At 31.4% G+C, this 17424-nt stretch overlaps 1 protein-coding gene across 1 annotated transcript in view; it reads right to left on the bottom strand.

The window, feature by feature from the left end:
• Nucleotides 1-3976: 3976 nt before the first annotated feature.
• LOC143915825 (uncharacterized) overlaps nt 3977-17424 on the bottom strand; it is a 38040-nt gene continuing 24592 nt past the window's right edge. Inside the window, exon 3 of the mRNA XM_077436642.1 lies at nt 3977-6097. Within this exon, the coding sequence (XP_077292768.1) occupies nt 6068-6097 (30 nt within the window). The 3' untranslated portion in view covers nt 3977-6067. The remainder of the gene's footprint in view (nt 6098-17424) is intronic.

Below are 17424 nucleotides of genomic sequence, written 5' to 3'. Positions count from 1 at the left end.
ATTTATTGGATAATCCCCCCAATATTTCAATTTTTACCCATTTAAGGCTAATCTGTATACTAAATGTATACTAAAACTAATGAAAAATTATTAAGTGTCATTATGATTGAGAGTCATATTTAATTTTAGATTGAATGAAATTTGAAAAAGCTATTACCAATTTAAAATTTTTTGACATCTTTAAGCAAAAATAATAAATAGAAAGGTTTTTAGCGGACGCTTTTTGAATTTATTTCCTTGGCAATATACTTATGAGCCGTTATATTCAAAAGTGACGGAAGTCCAATTTTGAGTTCCAAAAACACAATTTCTTTTTGACTTAATTCACAAATTGTTATCACTTCTTGTATTTGATATGTTCAGAATCTTGGAAAACCATAATAAACGTTTTAGATGCCACCAGTATTTTTAAATATTGAAATGAAAAGTGGACTTTTGCCACTTTCAAATAATTTAAACGGCTCATATAAGTGTATGAAAAAATTCAATGAAATTGAAATGCAAACGTAGCGTTTCTTCGCTGCATAGCGAGATTTTCCTATCCGAGTTTCGCAATCTATCAAAGATAACGATCCAACGATGTTTTCTCAATCTGCTGCGAGTGATCATTTCTCGGGACATGTCGGTTCTATTATTTTGCATTATTTCGGTGTCGTATTTACATTTCCGATCGGTCTTGTCGCATTCCTAAAGTTCAAATGTGAAATTGGCCGAATGCGGCAAACGGCGCGTAAAATAGAGCCTTTTTATCCTTTGTGTCCATTTATTCGTTGAATTCGTTTTTCTTTGCTTTTACATTTTTTTTATTTTGTATTTAGGTGCGCAATCAATCGAAGTTTAACTGGGCTAACTTGTGAAGTTCGGGATACGAAATCGTATTGTACAAAATTGAAAACCGTAATGTCGCCTAGAAATACATACATATAACGAAAGACTATTTATAAATTTAAAAGCAAAAACAGAGTGTAGGTGCCTGATATGTATGTACATATATACATTATCACTACATTTTAAAGTTGTGCGGAATTTTAAACCTTTCCCAGAAACTCTATGATTTATTTGTGCACCATAAACTGGCGGAAACACATTATGGAAGAACATTACTTTAAGTGAACTTAAGTGTTGCAAACTAACATAATAACCCGTATAAAAGAACCAAGACAAAGTAACCGTATTATTTTTATATGAATAATTTAATTTTGTTTATTAAATTAAAAATAATAAAAATCAATTGAGTTTCGTTATGTAAAAAATTTGAGATGACATCGAAAAACTGAATTTAATACAAAAATACATCACAATTTATGTAATATGTATGTATTTTGAATATTTCTTTGAAGGCAGTTGTTGACGTTCGTCTATCCAACTTGATACGATTTTCTCGAGTATGAAATCATATCCATTTTTAGAAATCAATCGTACGTATTTAAATGTTAAAGCTTTTCCCCGCTTTTCTTTATAAAATATTACGATATCTTTAAAAATAAATTTCGGCAGGATAACTAAAAATTATATATGTATATTGAATTGAATTGATTAGGAGACATATGATTAAATCGTAAAAGATAACTACTATATAAAAAAATAGCTTATTTCCCCCCTTCGGCTCGTCTTTTGAGTAGTTAATTAATTTTACAGTCGGATGAAGAGGATTTTCGGAAGAAAATTAAAATTTTCACCGCTTAAAGTGTTGAAGTCGGTCTTTTTAATTCGTTCCAACACAAAGGGAAATTTTGGTCGATTCGGCCAAACAAAAAGCAACCGAATCGTAAATCTTCTTACAAACTCAAAGCGGACTTTAATAATATTCGCTATAAAGAAATTCATTTCGTATACGGGAAACAAAAAATCAAAATACTTATGCACACATGTATGTACATTAAATTATTTTATATAAAAATATAAAATATCATCATCATCTAAAGCCACTCACCATCTACTGCTGGATGAAGGCCTCTCCGACACGCTTCCATTCGTCTCTGTTTTGCACAACTCCCATCCATCTCACTCCACACATTTTCCTAATTTCATCTACCCATCTTCCCTGCGGTCTTCCTTTTACCCTTTTGCATTCTCTCGGGTACTTCTCTAGCACTTCTTTTGTCCACCTTTCGTTCATTCTTCTAACCACGTGGCCCGCCCATTTTCATTTAAATCTTTTTACTCTATCCACTATGTCCACTACCCTTGTCAAGCTTCTCACCCACGTATTCCGTTCCTCTCTTTCCTCGTAATGTCGAGCATAAAGTGTTCCATACTTCTTTGAGCGCATTGGACTTCATGTGGCATCTTGCCATTCACAATGTCCATGTTTTACATATATACGTTATCATTGTCAAAACATGTTGATCGAAGATCTTTTTCTTCAGGCAGAGTCGCATTTTTTATTTAAAAACAATATTCATTTGTCCAAATGCACTCCATCCTAATTTCATACCGCTCTTTGTTTCAAATAGAAATTAAATTATTAAAATTCATTCATTAAATGAAAAGTTATTATTGTGCCGTTTAAGATATCGAAATTTGTCGTGTATCTAAAAATATTTAAAATACCCCAATAAAAGCTAAATATATTGTCATGTATATATGTAAATATACATATTGGAAAACGTATTATTGAATATCGGTTGCTAAAAGATTAAAGTATATTCATTTATTTCTAGGATATATTTTAGGATTTTTATATGAATTTCAAAGCTTATCCCGATTTACTGTAATATATATGTATGTGATTTCATATCGAATAAATATGAATTTCGAATTGACTTTGTGAGATTTCTTCAATATTTTTTTTCGAAAAAACGTCTCACAAACCATTCATATATTTTTTCGATAACTTCAAAAAAGCTAAAGATAAATTTACCAACAATAAACAAGCATTTACTGAGCATTCAATTTTTGTTTTCATCGATAATTCCGGAAACAATAAAACCCTTTCTCTGAATTCTAGCAAGAAGTTTACGCCTTTTTTCACACACATTCATGCGCATTGATTTAAATGCATACACGTCATCGATCACTCTCTCTAAAACTAAATTCGGAAAAAATCAAGCCTGAAAAAATTTTCCACAAAACGTTTCTGATTCGACGAGTCGTAAATTTTGCGTTTTACTACCGCATTTCGGCCAAAAGCGGTTTTAACCCTTTATTCACGGGAAATTTGTCGAGAGAAAGAGCGATACGATGGAATGGAGCTAAGTTCACACCCGACCTCACTTGTTGTTCGAGAGTTTTACGGTTAACAGTTTTATATGGTGTGTCGTATATCTCGAAAGCCATTTGTCTCCTTTAACCGCGAAAGCTTTATTACCACCTAATGATGGACTGCTATGCGTCGAGATTTTCCTCGATTGCTCTCGTAAAGTAAGAAGAGTCGATCTTTACATCACATATGTGTTATATATATATATATATATATATATATATATATATATATATATATATATATATATATATATATATATATATATACATATATGTGTATATATGTATGTATATATAACACATACATACGCTTAAGTATAATAAATTACAGTGCCGCATTGAGCAGTGGCGTATCTACTTTGTAGCGGGGGTAAGCAATGCTTGCGGGCCCACGAAGATAAGGGGCCATAAATCTCATGCCAATATTTTTTTAACAAACAATAATTAAAAGTATCTAATCAAATGCGGAATATTTGCATTGTGCCAGTCATAATTTAAATCGTATAATCAAACAGGAATTTTTTTAAATTTTTTCTATAAATTTATGATTTTTTTTATTTAAAATAAAAATATCTATTTGATTAAATAATATTGTTAAGATATTAAAAGTGATAATGTTCAGACGAATTGAAATATAGCTTTTGCTATTAAAAATGAGGGGAGAAAGGGTGGCGGAGAAAATTGTTTTCGGATTTGTTGATTTCAAAATATAATTCTATGGAAAGTGAATTCGCTGATGTATACACGGCTTTTTTGTTATTATTTTTTTTTTCACTTTGCTGGTTACTGTCGCTAGTGTTGAATGAATTTTTAGTAAATTTAAATTTAATACAATACAAAAAAAAAATTGGATAAGTCAACTCAGGCTCAGTGAATTATAAATATTATCGATTAAACATGAAGAAGTTTCTAAAATGTCTTTGAAAGATGTAATTGCAGAATTTGCGAACTTTAAATAACATTTGGAAGGACTTTAAGAAAAAAAGAGTTAATTGTCAATTTAATTTTAGTAAAAAAGACTAAAGGGGGCCATTTGCTGACATTTCCATGCTAGCCCAATTTTTCTAGTTATGCCACTCGGCCCTGGGTATATATTATATGTATGTATGTATGTACATATGTATGCATATACAATGTATGCATATACATGTTTACATAATTATTTTTTATTTTCACGGCAAATTCTGAAGTGAGGTAGGGCGTTTCGTCCCGATCGTTAAGATAATGAGGATATTTGGTCTACTTACATAACTGCACAAAAACGTAAAGGTGTGCCCTTAATGGTGTCACGTGGACGCTTGAATGGCGCACGTGTCGCCGCTTTATAATGTCTCTGTAAATAAAGAGAGTTTCGTGTTCTACATTGAAAGTAAATTTTCCGCACTACTTTAGTAAAAGGCTGTTGAAAAGTCAATTTCCTCCACAGAACCCCGGTTTTACAGAGTGCGGCAGTTATATTGTAATATACATACATATGTATTTATATACATACATATGCATAAGGTAATATTTCATACATTCAAGAGGATTTTAGGCTTATATCAATTGTATTTATGTACATATGTGAGAGCACATACATATGTATCTGCTAAGTTTTCAGAAAACTAAATAATTCATATGGAAATGATTAAATGATATTAAAGATGTGCCCGAGTTCCAAAATATAATATAAGACGGCGACAATAATAAAATTTTACGTATATGTATATAGAAATATTATATTAAAAACATTTTGTATACGATTTTTCAACACAAAAATAAGATATGTATGTATGTATTTGTTTGTGTACTCTAAATGAAAAAAATTACAAAATCCGTACACAATTCGTATATTGTGTGTACATACATATGTATGTATAAATGACTCGTTTTTGAAAACGTCTTTTTAATATTTTCGCGTACGAAGTTACACGAGAAAAAAATAAAAATAATGAAATTGTGGGCATTTTCACATAAACGACATATACACATACATACACACATATGAACGTATCTTCGTTTGTATACAAACATACATACTTTTATATTTGTTATAATTTGACGTCGAAACTTTCGTCTGACATGTTGAAATTTTATATTCATTTTTGTATTCGCTTAATTGTGATGCCGAACATTTTTATTTTATTTTCGTATAGCAGAGGGTTTTGTTTTGTTTCCCTTCGCTTTCGTACATTTTAATAAACCGAATCAAACTTAGCCGGAAAACGGGGCAAAAACCAATATTTATGTATATGTGCATATATTTCGATTTAATTTTCCGAAATATTCTTAGCGCAAATAAGTCAAACACACCAATCCATAATCATATTATAAAAATTCATTGTACTCGCATATACATACATATATGTGATGAAATATTCATCAAATATTACAATTTTTTAAATCATTAACCGAATTTAAAATATGTTAAAGTGTTAAATATAAAAAATGCGATTGAAACGCGCTAGGTATTGTAAAGTCGGAGCACGTCATCGAGTTTGCTCTCAGTTTAGCAAATTGTAACATTGCAGAATTTGCTTTGAAGTTGTCGGTCAACGTTTAACCCTATCGGTGGCGATAGTTATTGAAGTCGATGTTGAAAGTTGTTCGGTGGTTGTTGATGAATTGTAAGTGACGATACGATCGTCAGGGTTCCGAGATATTTATATCGGGTGGGGAAACAGACTCGTAATTCAATGTTCTGCTATATATTGATTAAATTAGTGGCTGGTTAGGAACTACATAGATAGCCACTTTTGTCTAGCTAGTGAATAAAATAAAATAATATAAATTACATCAAACTTACAATACACAGGTTTTGTGACTCTATGTGACAAATGGGCTGGCAAACTTCTAGCAATTTTTCTTTCGCAGCGACTTCAATTCAGATGATTGTAGTTGTTTTCATCGCTATCTGTAAAGAAATTAAAATATAATAAAAATAATGGATTGAACATTGTAATAATTTTTTCTTATCTATATGTTTATATGTACGTGATGTCAATCTTTAATAACAGAACAGGGCCATTATAAGTTGACTCACATCAAGATTTATCATTTTTAAAGCTCAATTTAAAAATACATCCATTGCACCAGTTTTTGGAGGAGAATCCTATGTAAAGCAAGTAATCTTACTTGGTTATCAGATCAGACGAATTTACATGCCATCGCATGCCAATAAACCTAATATGCATATCTGGGGCAACGATAATTTACATTCAGTCGTAGAGATGCCTTTTCATCCTGAATGATGCATAGCGCAAGTTAGCAATGCAGCGGGAATAATTGGATCGATCGTTCCAAATAGCACATTTATTATATCGACAAGACATCGTTTTGAATACCAAAATAAAAATATATTTTATCATCGACTTTAAAAATTATTTAAATATATTACAAATTGAACGCAGGATGAATCTAAATAAGGCTTAAATAAAAATCAATACTTTTTAATCAAGATAAATTCAACATGGTTTGAATTTGCACCGATTAATTGCTCAAATTTCACAAGAGCCACATTGCATTAAATAGCAGTGTTACTGTAGCTGAACGATACAATTAGTTTGACAATCGAATTAATACGTAAAACGTTTGTTTATTGGAAAAACATTTCTCCATTTATTACTACAGTGCTTTGTAAATGTATTTTTAGTACGCCATAAAACCTAACCAAACTGATTTATTCGAAAGGAATTGTTTATAATACGATTTACATGGAAAATATACATATACTCGTACATATATACATATATATGTATGTATGTTACCACCAAAGTGTATTACCAGCTGTAATTTATTTTATCTGGCGTTTTAGATATTTCATATTCGGATACGAACTAATTAAATGTTAGTTTCCACAGTTTAGTTTTGGTTACATAATGCTTTAGGAATCAATTATTCGCTGTTATTACTCACTATTACGAATTATGGAAAATATATTCATATGTGTTCAAAACAAAGATATGACTTTCCATAAACAAATTACTATTCAAATGACGTTTTCGCGAAAAACAGTATACAAATATATATGTATGTACTATGAAAAAAATAAATTGATATCAGGTCGTATTGAAAGCCTAGGTTCTGTGAATCATATTCAAAAAGTGACTGAAAGAAACAAAATGCAATAAAGAATATAATACATCGACTGATTCAGACCAGTCAGATTGTATATACACACATATATGTATATGTACATATGTATATCCCTTGTGTCACATTTTTATTTTTATTTTATTACATACAACATCATATTATGTAACATGACAGGAATTACGATAAGAATTACATTTTTTTTTTTTATTATTTTGTACATTGTACAAACAATTTTTCAAACATAACATTACATAGAATACAATAGAGACATCTATGGAAAATCACTACGCTGTGTTATATTTGAATGATGTTCACAAAGCAAATTTCTGAAATTATATACATATGTATGTATGTACATACCTATAAATACATGAATCATCGTATGATTTAAAAATCAAAGGCTTAAAACCATCACAACTATTGAGCTAGAAAAATTGGAAATTCCTAGCAAGAGACGGTTGATCCGTGTTTTTTTTTTTTTTAATAAACCAAATATGTCGTCAGAAGTGTATTTTGAAAAAAAGTAAGTAAATTAAGCTTGAAAAAATGAATTAATTGTATGAATAGTTCATTCGGATGAAAATATAAAACGCATATTAAAAGAGAAAAAATATTTAGGCGAAGATCAACCCAAACATCTTCACCGATGGTATTGAGCTGATCAAAAAGGCGAACAGATTGAACACTAGCAATTATTAGCAATACTAGTATTGATTGTATTGATAGTATTGTATCTGTATTAGTACATTTGTCGCTTTGGAGCAATCTATAAAGGCGAGTGTACATGTTCGATTGAAATAAAAAAATTAAAAAAAATATATATATTACACTTAGACTAAAACATGTAATAAATTTATAATATGTACATATGTATGTATATATCTTCATATTGTAAATATATTTTAATCATTCCGAGTGTTTCAGACATTTTTACTATTTTCGATGGAGTGAGAAGTTTAGATCAGGTTTGTAAAAAAAACATCTACCTATAGATACTTGTGATTCGTGAGCATTTAAATAATTAAATGGAAAACAGGCGCTCTACCAGTTAGCTATACGGTTTCTACATTGATATTAAAACCGTCGGAAAATTTTCCCATCAATGTATATTGAAATAACAATACGATAGGTCAATATGTATGTACATACATACATATTTACAGCGACAAATGAACCGGAGAAAATTCGCAATACGAAATGAAAAAGCTCCGGAAGCTCTAATTCCCATCGCGGACGATTTTACGCGGTCGACTTCCGCTCGCGAAATTCGAGTCGATTCGATATTCGAAATGCGATTTTTGAACGAGATATCTACATATTTGCATATGGATACGCACATAACAATATGTCAGCGACGTGTAAAACTCTCACATAACAAATTATATCATTATAATTAGGTTTTCCCGAGAGCGCACGGTTTATTTTCGTCCTCACGCTCCCGCGGGCACGATCCTTTTTACGCGCAAACATAAACACAATTTCGGCTTAAGTTAGGGGGGACGAGGCGCCAATTAACGGACGCTTTTGTGTCGTGGCTCGTGCGCCGTGCGCCATTTATTAGGATAGTAGTAGTAACAGGTATAGCATGGGTTACGTTTACGGTTACCCCTTGATATTTACAACGAGAGCGGAGATAGTCCAGGGACGCGTCCGATGACAATCGCCGAGCTCCTATTTGTCACCGAGGGGATGTTGTTAGCTGCTTCTACTATGTACGGGGTGATTCGTGGCCCTTCCCGGTACACGCCGTTGTTACGGGAACGGAAGCTATTATGTTGTTATTGTATTTCGTGTAAGTAACTTTAGCGCAGCCAACTTTAAGGTGGTTATTCATGTAGAGATTTGTCTGCGGACAAGTCTCTAGAAGTTTGTCTGCTGTGGTGGTTGCTCGGAGACTGGCAACTCGTGCGCCCACAGAAAGAGTAGGTTTACTATACAATTTTCAATACAAAAAAGCAAAAAGTCTAAAGCGTTTAAAATACTATTGAATAATGTACCAGACATTGAATTTCATAATATATTTTCAAGCAACGCGTTTTAAGATTTTTTTTTAAATAAATTTATAGTATGTATATATGTATGTATATAGAAATTAAATTCCATTCAAATTCAATCTTATTCTAAAATTGCATTTTATACAAGATTTTTTTATTAAACAAAAAATTTCAGAGATTTGTTTGTTTTTGTTTTCGAAAAATAGCCAGATACTCATATCATATAAAAATAGCATTATAATAATAGAAGATAAAGTAAAAATATCAAATAATAAAATACAACGTCGAGAATGTCTTGGACCTATAGCCAGCATCAATATATGTACATATGTATAAGAACCAGCCGCAAATAAAAAAAATACATCCATGCGAGGCCCAAATGGAAGAGAGAAGATCAAAACTCCACTCATACATATATCACATTTAATTATGAAAATAGTAATGAGCGTGGGCTACCAGTCGAATAGCTCTTGGAATATGAGCCATTCGATAAAGAACTACGCGAACAGGAGGTACAACCATATGTTCATATGTTCCGTAATGTGCAATTGACGTATCAAAACAACAGCAACCGACACAAACTATTCATATTAAATATCATGCAGGAGTACATGCCAGCAAAATGTATCGAGAAAAATCAGTTTTCTTTGGCTATTATGAAAAATTTCCCGCATGATAGGACGTTATAGTGGCGAGTGCACCCGTACTAACAAAATTACTGCAAAATATTTTCTGAAATGTCATATTGCGACAATATTGATTCGACGATGCAACGCAAGGAATACTGAGCCGTATTGTCGCGCTCTGTAATGGATGTGTGTATATGTAAGCCAACGTTGCCTTGCACTCGTCCAAAACAAGTATGAACGTGCCTAAAACGGGCAGCGCGGAAAAGTATAAATAGAAGTAGTCTTTTTCGTGCATTGTTGTGCTGAGCTGGATAATATAAACGGACCTTGACGGGTACTATTTGTGAAATAAAAAAATAAATGACCTTGTAATCAATTATCTAAATTTAATTTAAAATTGACATAAATAAATAAATTAGTGACAATATCATCTAATTTTTTATTCCACAATTATAAATACATATTCATAAGATAATTTGGAAGGCTGAATTCTGAAAATAATGAATCATTCTGTACACTAAAACTCGTGCAATATTAATATTGTAATTAATGTACATAGCTCTAATTCCAATTAAATTATTTAAATTGTAAAACAGCTGGAGAGTGAGTAAAAAAACACGGTACACTCATTTAATCTCGAATTTGCCACCGAAAATGAAAGTAGTTATATCTATACAAAACATCTATACAAAACACACACACACGCGTACATACACGTACACGAATCGGTCAGAGTTTTCCAGTCGAGGGAAAATCCACGGGGAATACCCGTCGACAACATAAAGCCTCGTTTGCTCAAACATACATACATGCGTCGTCGCTCGGTCCGAACACGTCCTCATCAACTCAAATATGCTATTGTTGAAAAAAAATTACATGTCAAATAAATAAAATTGAAATGTCGCGTAAAAAGGTTGACCTTCGCCAAAAATATACGCAGGGGAGGGGAAACGCCATATGAAATATGGTCAAGTGTATGATGATTTATTATATTAGAGAACCTATTGTCGCTGTCGAAATACGTGAGAAATTACTAACCGACTGGGAATACTTTCATTCTGATTGCATTATGTTATATTTGCTGCTTAAAGGTCAAATTTTTAACGTACATATGTACATATATGTATATGTATAATATTTGATTTTTTATGTCTTTATTGACTAATTTTCGAACAAAGCCATTTTAACACATACGTATGAATTTCAGTCAAGTTTTACAGTACAAAATGTAATCAAAATTCGAAGTCTATTTTAGAAAGATCCATATAAAATTTAAGAAGATACACAAATAGTACGGATGAAACATAAAACGTTCACGTGGATAAGTTTTTATACACGAATTTGATAAAAAAAATTTATACTCTTGTACATACATGTTAAAATGTTCACGTGGTATTGCTAGTAATTAAACTATTTAATATTTCATCTGAATGTGTAGGCTTTAAGTAGAATGACAATATGTCCCGTTTTGGCTGGGACATTACAATAATATTTGTTTCCAAAAATAAATATAAATTTCCATACAGTATATGTATGTATATATATTTTTTAAAGTAACATTTTAAATATTTTCGTAAGTTTCTGAAAAAAAAAACAACTTTGTGGTATTATTCCAATTATTTTTAAATAACGGTAAAATACAATATTATACGATGTTTCATTTTTTACGTTGTTTTATTTTCTTATAAAGAAATTAACGTTCTGGTAAAATGATCTAATTCTATTAATTAAAAAAAGAAATCAAAACTTTCAGTTGCACGTAATTTTTGCAATTTAAAGAAACCGAGATTATCCTTTTGGAAATTTTTTAGTTACTAAATTTGTAATTTTTGAGAAAAAAAACCAGCCTGCTGCGCATGAGCATCTAATTTTATATAATTATTTAATCTTGTTAATATTTTCCTTGTATGTACACCAAAATTGTACATTCTAAATATATAATTCATTGACAATATTAATGGACAAATTTTTTGCGGAGAGTCTCGTTTCGATTCTTGGAAAATATGCTCAGCTATAAGACAGACGGGTGGATGAAATTAGAAAAAAATATGGAGAGTTAAAAAAGTATAGATGTGAGTTGCTCAAATCAAAGACAAATTCTCTCTCACTCTCTTCCAGTAGTGGATGGTAAACGATTGTAAATGATGATGATGATGATAATATCGAATTGAAAATAAACATACGTATGTACGTTTATAGTTTTACCTAACCACAGCTTTACCTAACGTTATTCAATGATTACCATCTTCCGCGGTGAATGAGCGACACTTCTTCAAAGTCTAAAAACTTCTAAAAGACATCCTTTCCTCTACGCTTTTTGATTATTCATAGCCGACTTTATATTATATATGTACTAAAATTTCAGTGTTTCAAATTGTATATATCGATGAAAGAACATTTTAAAATACTATTCCCGACTGCTTTATGGGGCAAAACTAGGTACTATATGTGTTGATAGATAGACATTCTTGAATGTGACTGGAATTGCTCTGGGAGCATCCGCAGAGCTTCGAGGGTTCGTGAAAGGAGTCCTTTGACGTGGATGTGACGTGATGCCAATATTAACTGCTTCCGATGGGCTTTGTCGGCCCTTTGGCATCGTTACGCCCCCTAATGACTGTTTCCCGCGGTCGGAGCTTTGCCATCCGCAAATCAAATGCGGTCAAGACCGCAACACACAATTGCTGAGAGGCTTTCGAATGAGCTTTCGACCGCTACCTAATAACGATCTAAATTTACAAATGGATGCCCATTCCGATCATAAGCCCATCTTCATCTATCTATCAACACATTTCACAATACCGAAAAACGGATCCAAAACAACATATGTATATGTATTTATATGTAGGTATTTACGGACAAACGCATCGTATTCGCTCGATGTTATTCTAAGCGACACCAAAATATTACTTAAAAGTATCAACAATTTCAACTTGCATTCGAGAAGGTATTCATACATACATATTTATATTCGCTGAAACACAAAATAGCATCTCATTGTATAACAATTGCAGCAATAATTTAGCCTGATAATTTACGGTCAACAAATTCCTATAAACAAGGCATATAGGAATTTGGGTTTCATTTTTAGATTCATTCATTTGTAAGAAGATTTTTCAATTCATTTGTAGGAAGTCAACTAGAATTTGCTTATACTGTAAGGAATTATTTCTATCGCATATATGTATATTAATAATTTAGAGCGCATAAATAAAAAAAATTCAATTCATTCTGTAATTCCAGATTTCTTCACACTGGTCGTTTTGTTTCCTTACGATCAAGGAGGAAAATTTATGATTTATGTTTTTTGTTTAAACTTTTGAATTACATATATAATTGATAGTCCTTATTATTTAAAATCCTATTCTAATTATATCCCTCCTTTTTCATTAGTTCACATTAATCCCTGTTCTAGCAACTATTCCTGTAATTTTTTTTTGTATAGATCTTGCTTTTCTTTTAACAATATTTCCCTCAGTATTGATCTTTTTTTTCTTCATTTTCTCACTATAAAATTCTATTGTTTTATAATTTTTCTTAATAATACATATGTACATATATTCAGTGGTGTCCCCTAATAGTTTCCATGGGTTTCCGGAAAACCCGTTGTTAAAAATCAAAAATTTCCGGAAACCTGTTATTAAATCTAAAAATGGGTATAATTTTTGTCAAAAATTATACAACTCTTGAAAATTTAATGAACTTTCATGTAATAGTGCCTTAGACGAAAAAAAATGTATAAATAATATAATTATATTTTCAAAATAAATTTTTTGAAAAAAAAAATGGAAACCCGTTGTTTCAAAACTGGGGTGACACCACTGCATATATCCCATATCTACCATTATTCAATTCATTTCTTCTTCGGTTTTATTTTATTTTTTTATTGTTGCTAATTTTTTTAGAAACTTTTTCGGTGTCAATCTAATGCTATTTGTTTCTGGTTTTTTAAATAATATACGCAATAAAGTTATGTACCTACATATTTAAAATTATCTATATATCATAAATGATCATAATTTGACATTATTGATTGTAATAATGTCCATAAAGTAAATAAATACAAAACAATGGTACCAAAAATAAATGAAATGAATCTTTGTAAAACGGCAAGTATGGTTTTTCATTTCCTTACAATATTCGAAGCTAGAGTGCATGTATAATACTTAGTTCAAAATTGAATATTGCCTCGATATTTTTTTAAAAACTAACTTCGCACATACTCACATCTTTCGAATATAATAATATGTACATCTTTGTAATAAACACTATGACTATAACACATACCTAATAAAAATCTGATGCACACCTCATAGAGAACCATTTTATGATCCATTTATAAAAGCGTTTTCCAATTTTAGTACACTTTTCAGCCTACATACATTGTGAACCTATGTGCGTTCGCCGTAAACTAATGTTTTTAGAATCCATTAATTTTATTACACATTACATTGAAAATATTCCAGCTTCTGTGCATGCGACTCTATAAATTCGCAAACTTATACGAAATTTCAATTTGATGATACTAGACGTTTATAACGTTTATTAAAACGAATCATGAAATATCTCTATATAAAAACGCATTACTGAAACTTCCCAGCTTATAAATGAAAAATTCATAGGAAAAATCCATTATTCTCGTTTTATTTCGAACACTTACTAACATAGCGATACTTAAATGCACTTATTAACGTTATCGATGAATAAATAAACTGCACGCAAAAGCTTTTATCAGATTTGCTTATTCGCTTGCGTGTAAAGTAAAACTCAACTATCCACATATGTAATTACGATTCGACTCGATTCAAAATAAAATAATATTATTTTAAGCAATTTACGTACATACATATATACATTGATCTATTCGACAGAAATTTGTTAGATTATTTTTCTACATACATATGTAAGTATAATACTAATAATTTTTTAAACGTAACAGGACATAGAACACATCACACACATCTCAAAATCAAAAATACATTTTGTGGGTAGCATTTTAAAAGACTCGAATTTGTGAAAAACTGAGAGAAAATATTTATCGAATCTGTTACAACAATTAAATTAGAAAATTCTAACAGTAGACTGTGTTATAAAAACCACAATATCTCACCAGCAGCGTATTTGGTTGGGACTTGAACCCACGACCTGTCTACTGGTATGCAATAGCTCTACCAATGCACTACACTGTGGCTATACATTTATTTAATGTATTATTTTAAAAAAAACCTTGTAAAAATCAAATCATTCGAGATACAAAATTGGACCGTTTGTTCAAGTATAAATTTATGTACCACTTTTGATTAAAATGGACTGACATATTGAAATCACAAACTAGGGTTTTCATATTTTTTTAAGACAAAGGTAAAATAGGAATATTTTAAATATCAAATCCGATCAAATGTTTAGAAAGTTAGTGGAATTTATGCTTATCACTTTTTACTTTATCTATGATTTTTACTTAGTATACATACATATGTATATACCAGGAAAGTCAAACAGGTTAGCCCCAATGCGTCTTCCTGAGATTTATAAAGTAATTTCACAGAGCATCGTGCATAAATTTGAGACATCTATGCATTTTTTTATAAATCACCAAATTTCGAGATGCTGGAAAACATGAATTTTGCGAGAAATAGGACAGGGTTGCCAGTTTGTTGGAACCGTTTCAATGAAATAAAATAAATTGGCAAACTCCGATATATGAAACGATCGACCTTTGAGTCACATATCTAAGATCTGGCCAACAGCACAGCCAGAAATTGAACCGGTGACCACACAATTGAAAGCATTACACGCTAACAATTGATCCATGCTGCTGGTTTGATACTACGATGCTTACGACATTTGTGTTATTACGTCAAAACATTCTGAGTTTAATTAATTGATTCTGAAAGCATTCAGAGCGCTGCATATCGTTAATCCAATCTCTGAATTTTCCCTTACATATTTAACAATCCGTACGCGAATTTTCAAGACAACCAGAGCAAAGCCTCCGTACCGGGAGAATTCAACGAACGGTCATAATGGAAATTCGAACATACGAACCGTGAATTTTACAACACACACATACAAACACACCCACATAAACATAAATAAACAACAAGAACGTGCGTCTAACCGAGTTTTATATCTGCGAACTTCAAAGTTTTCAATTCGCGAAAAGCTCTGCTCGACGAGCTTAATCGCTCAGACGCGGGTGGGTGTGTACGCTCGGAATGAACGGACACGAAATAATAAATTAACTCGGTTCCCTCGGGAGAGCCGAATCTATTATGTAGGATACATATGCGTATGATATTTAACGCGTGTTGAGATAGCATAAAATTAAATATTGATAGATAGCGTCTAATCTAATCAACGCGCTGCAATGTTTGCCGCACTTTAGCAAGAGAGGGAGAGAAAAGGGCTAGCAAATCTGATATTACTGTTGCGGAACATCGACTTTTTGTGTACGAATGTACACAAGTGAGTGTGTACGTATAAGGGCCGTCATTTACGCTCGTAAAATGGCTATAAATCAATTCGTTTATTGTCGTATTCGTATTTTGTGCGATATTATCGCACGCTCACCCTTCTGATTAACGCGTTCGGCTCCGCTCGTTAAACATACCCCAGATCCGATGAAAATAATTATTTTTTTATTGTAGGTCGATGATACGAAGAAAAATTCGGTGAAAATATTTAAAAAATATGCGATTGATTGAATTATGTCACACTTAAATATGATATTCACAAACTAATAGCACGTAGCTGTCTATTATACTATTTTATTTCATATATTTCAATTTATTATTTGTTTAACCTTGCTTTCACTAGAAATTAATTTCAACATATTTATTCTTCTTTGTTTGATGTCGTACATTGAACTGCGTATTTGTCTGGCTGTACAGCTTTTAATGTTCTCTGCGAGTTTTTCTTGAGTTGTGAATTTAATATGTTTTTAAAACGACCCAGACGTCAAATGAGTTGAGAACTTTCTTAGAAACATATATTTTGATATAAACAACGAAAAAAGACGCATATAAATTTGCACGATATTAATTTTTTTCATCATAAATTTAAATAACCATGTAGGTATAACAATTAAAAGACATAATTTCGTCCAGCGAGAGCAACCCGCACGAGAGCAACCCGCACAAAGCGGTGGTAAAAACACATGTTTGGATAGCTAGATGTCGTCGTTTTAATCTGACACAAGATTTCGATGTAATTTTTAATGAGTTCGTTAACGATTAAGCTCCTCTATCTAACTAACCCTCGTATGTCGGTAAAATATCAAAGCGACATGAATAGTGGAAGTGGTTCAAAATCAAATCACAATATTTAGACGGACAGGAATGTCACTGAACTATCAGAGTGAAGTTAATAAAAATCCTGTAAAAATGATACTTTCACACCTAAAGGCGATAACATGAAAAAGAACAAGGCATTGAAAGGTGACCTTCGGAACTGATCGTAAAAACTCGTGACTTTGGACCGCAGATTCATATTAGCCTTTTTGTATGGAAATATATGTTTATATT

The sequence above is a fragment of the Arctopsyche grandis genome, chromosome 8, assembly GCF_051622035.1.
Source record: "Arctopsyche grandis isolate Sample6627 chromosome 8, ASM5162203v2, whole genome shotgun sequence".
Classification (NCBI taxonomy): Eukaryota; Metazoa; Arthropoda; class Insecta; order Trichoptera; family Hydropsychidae; genus Arctopsyche; species Arctopsyche grandis.
This window is presented reverse-complemented; position numbering and strand designations above follow the sequence as displayed.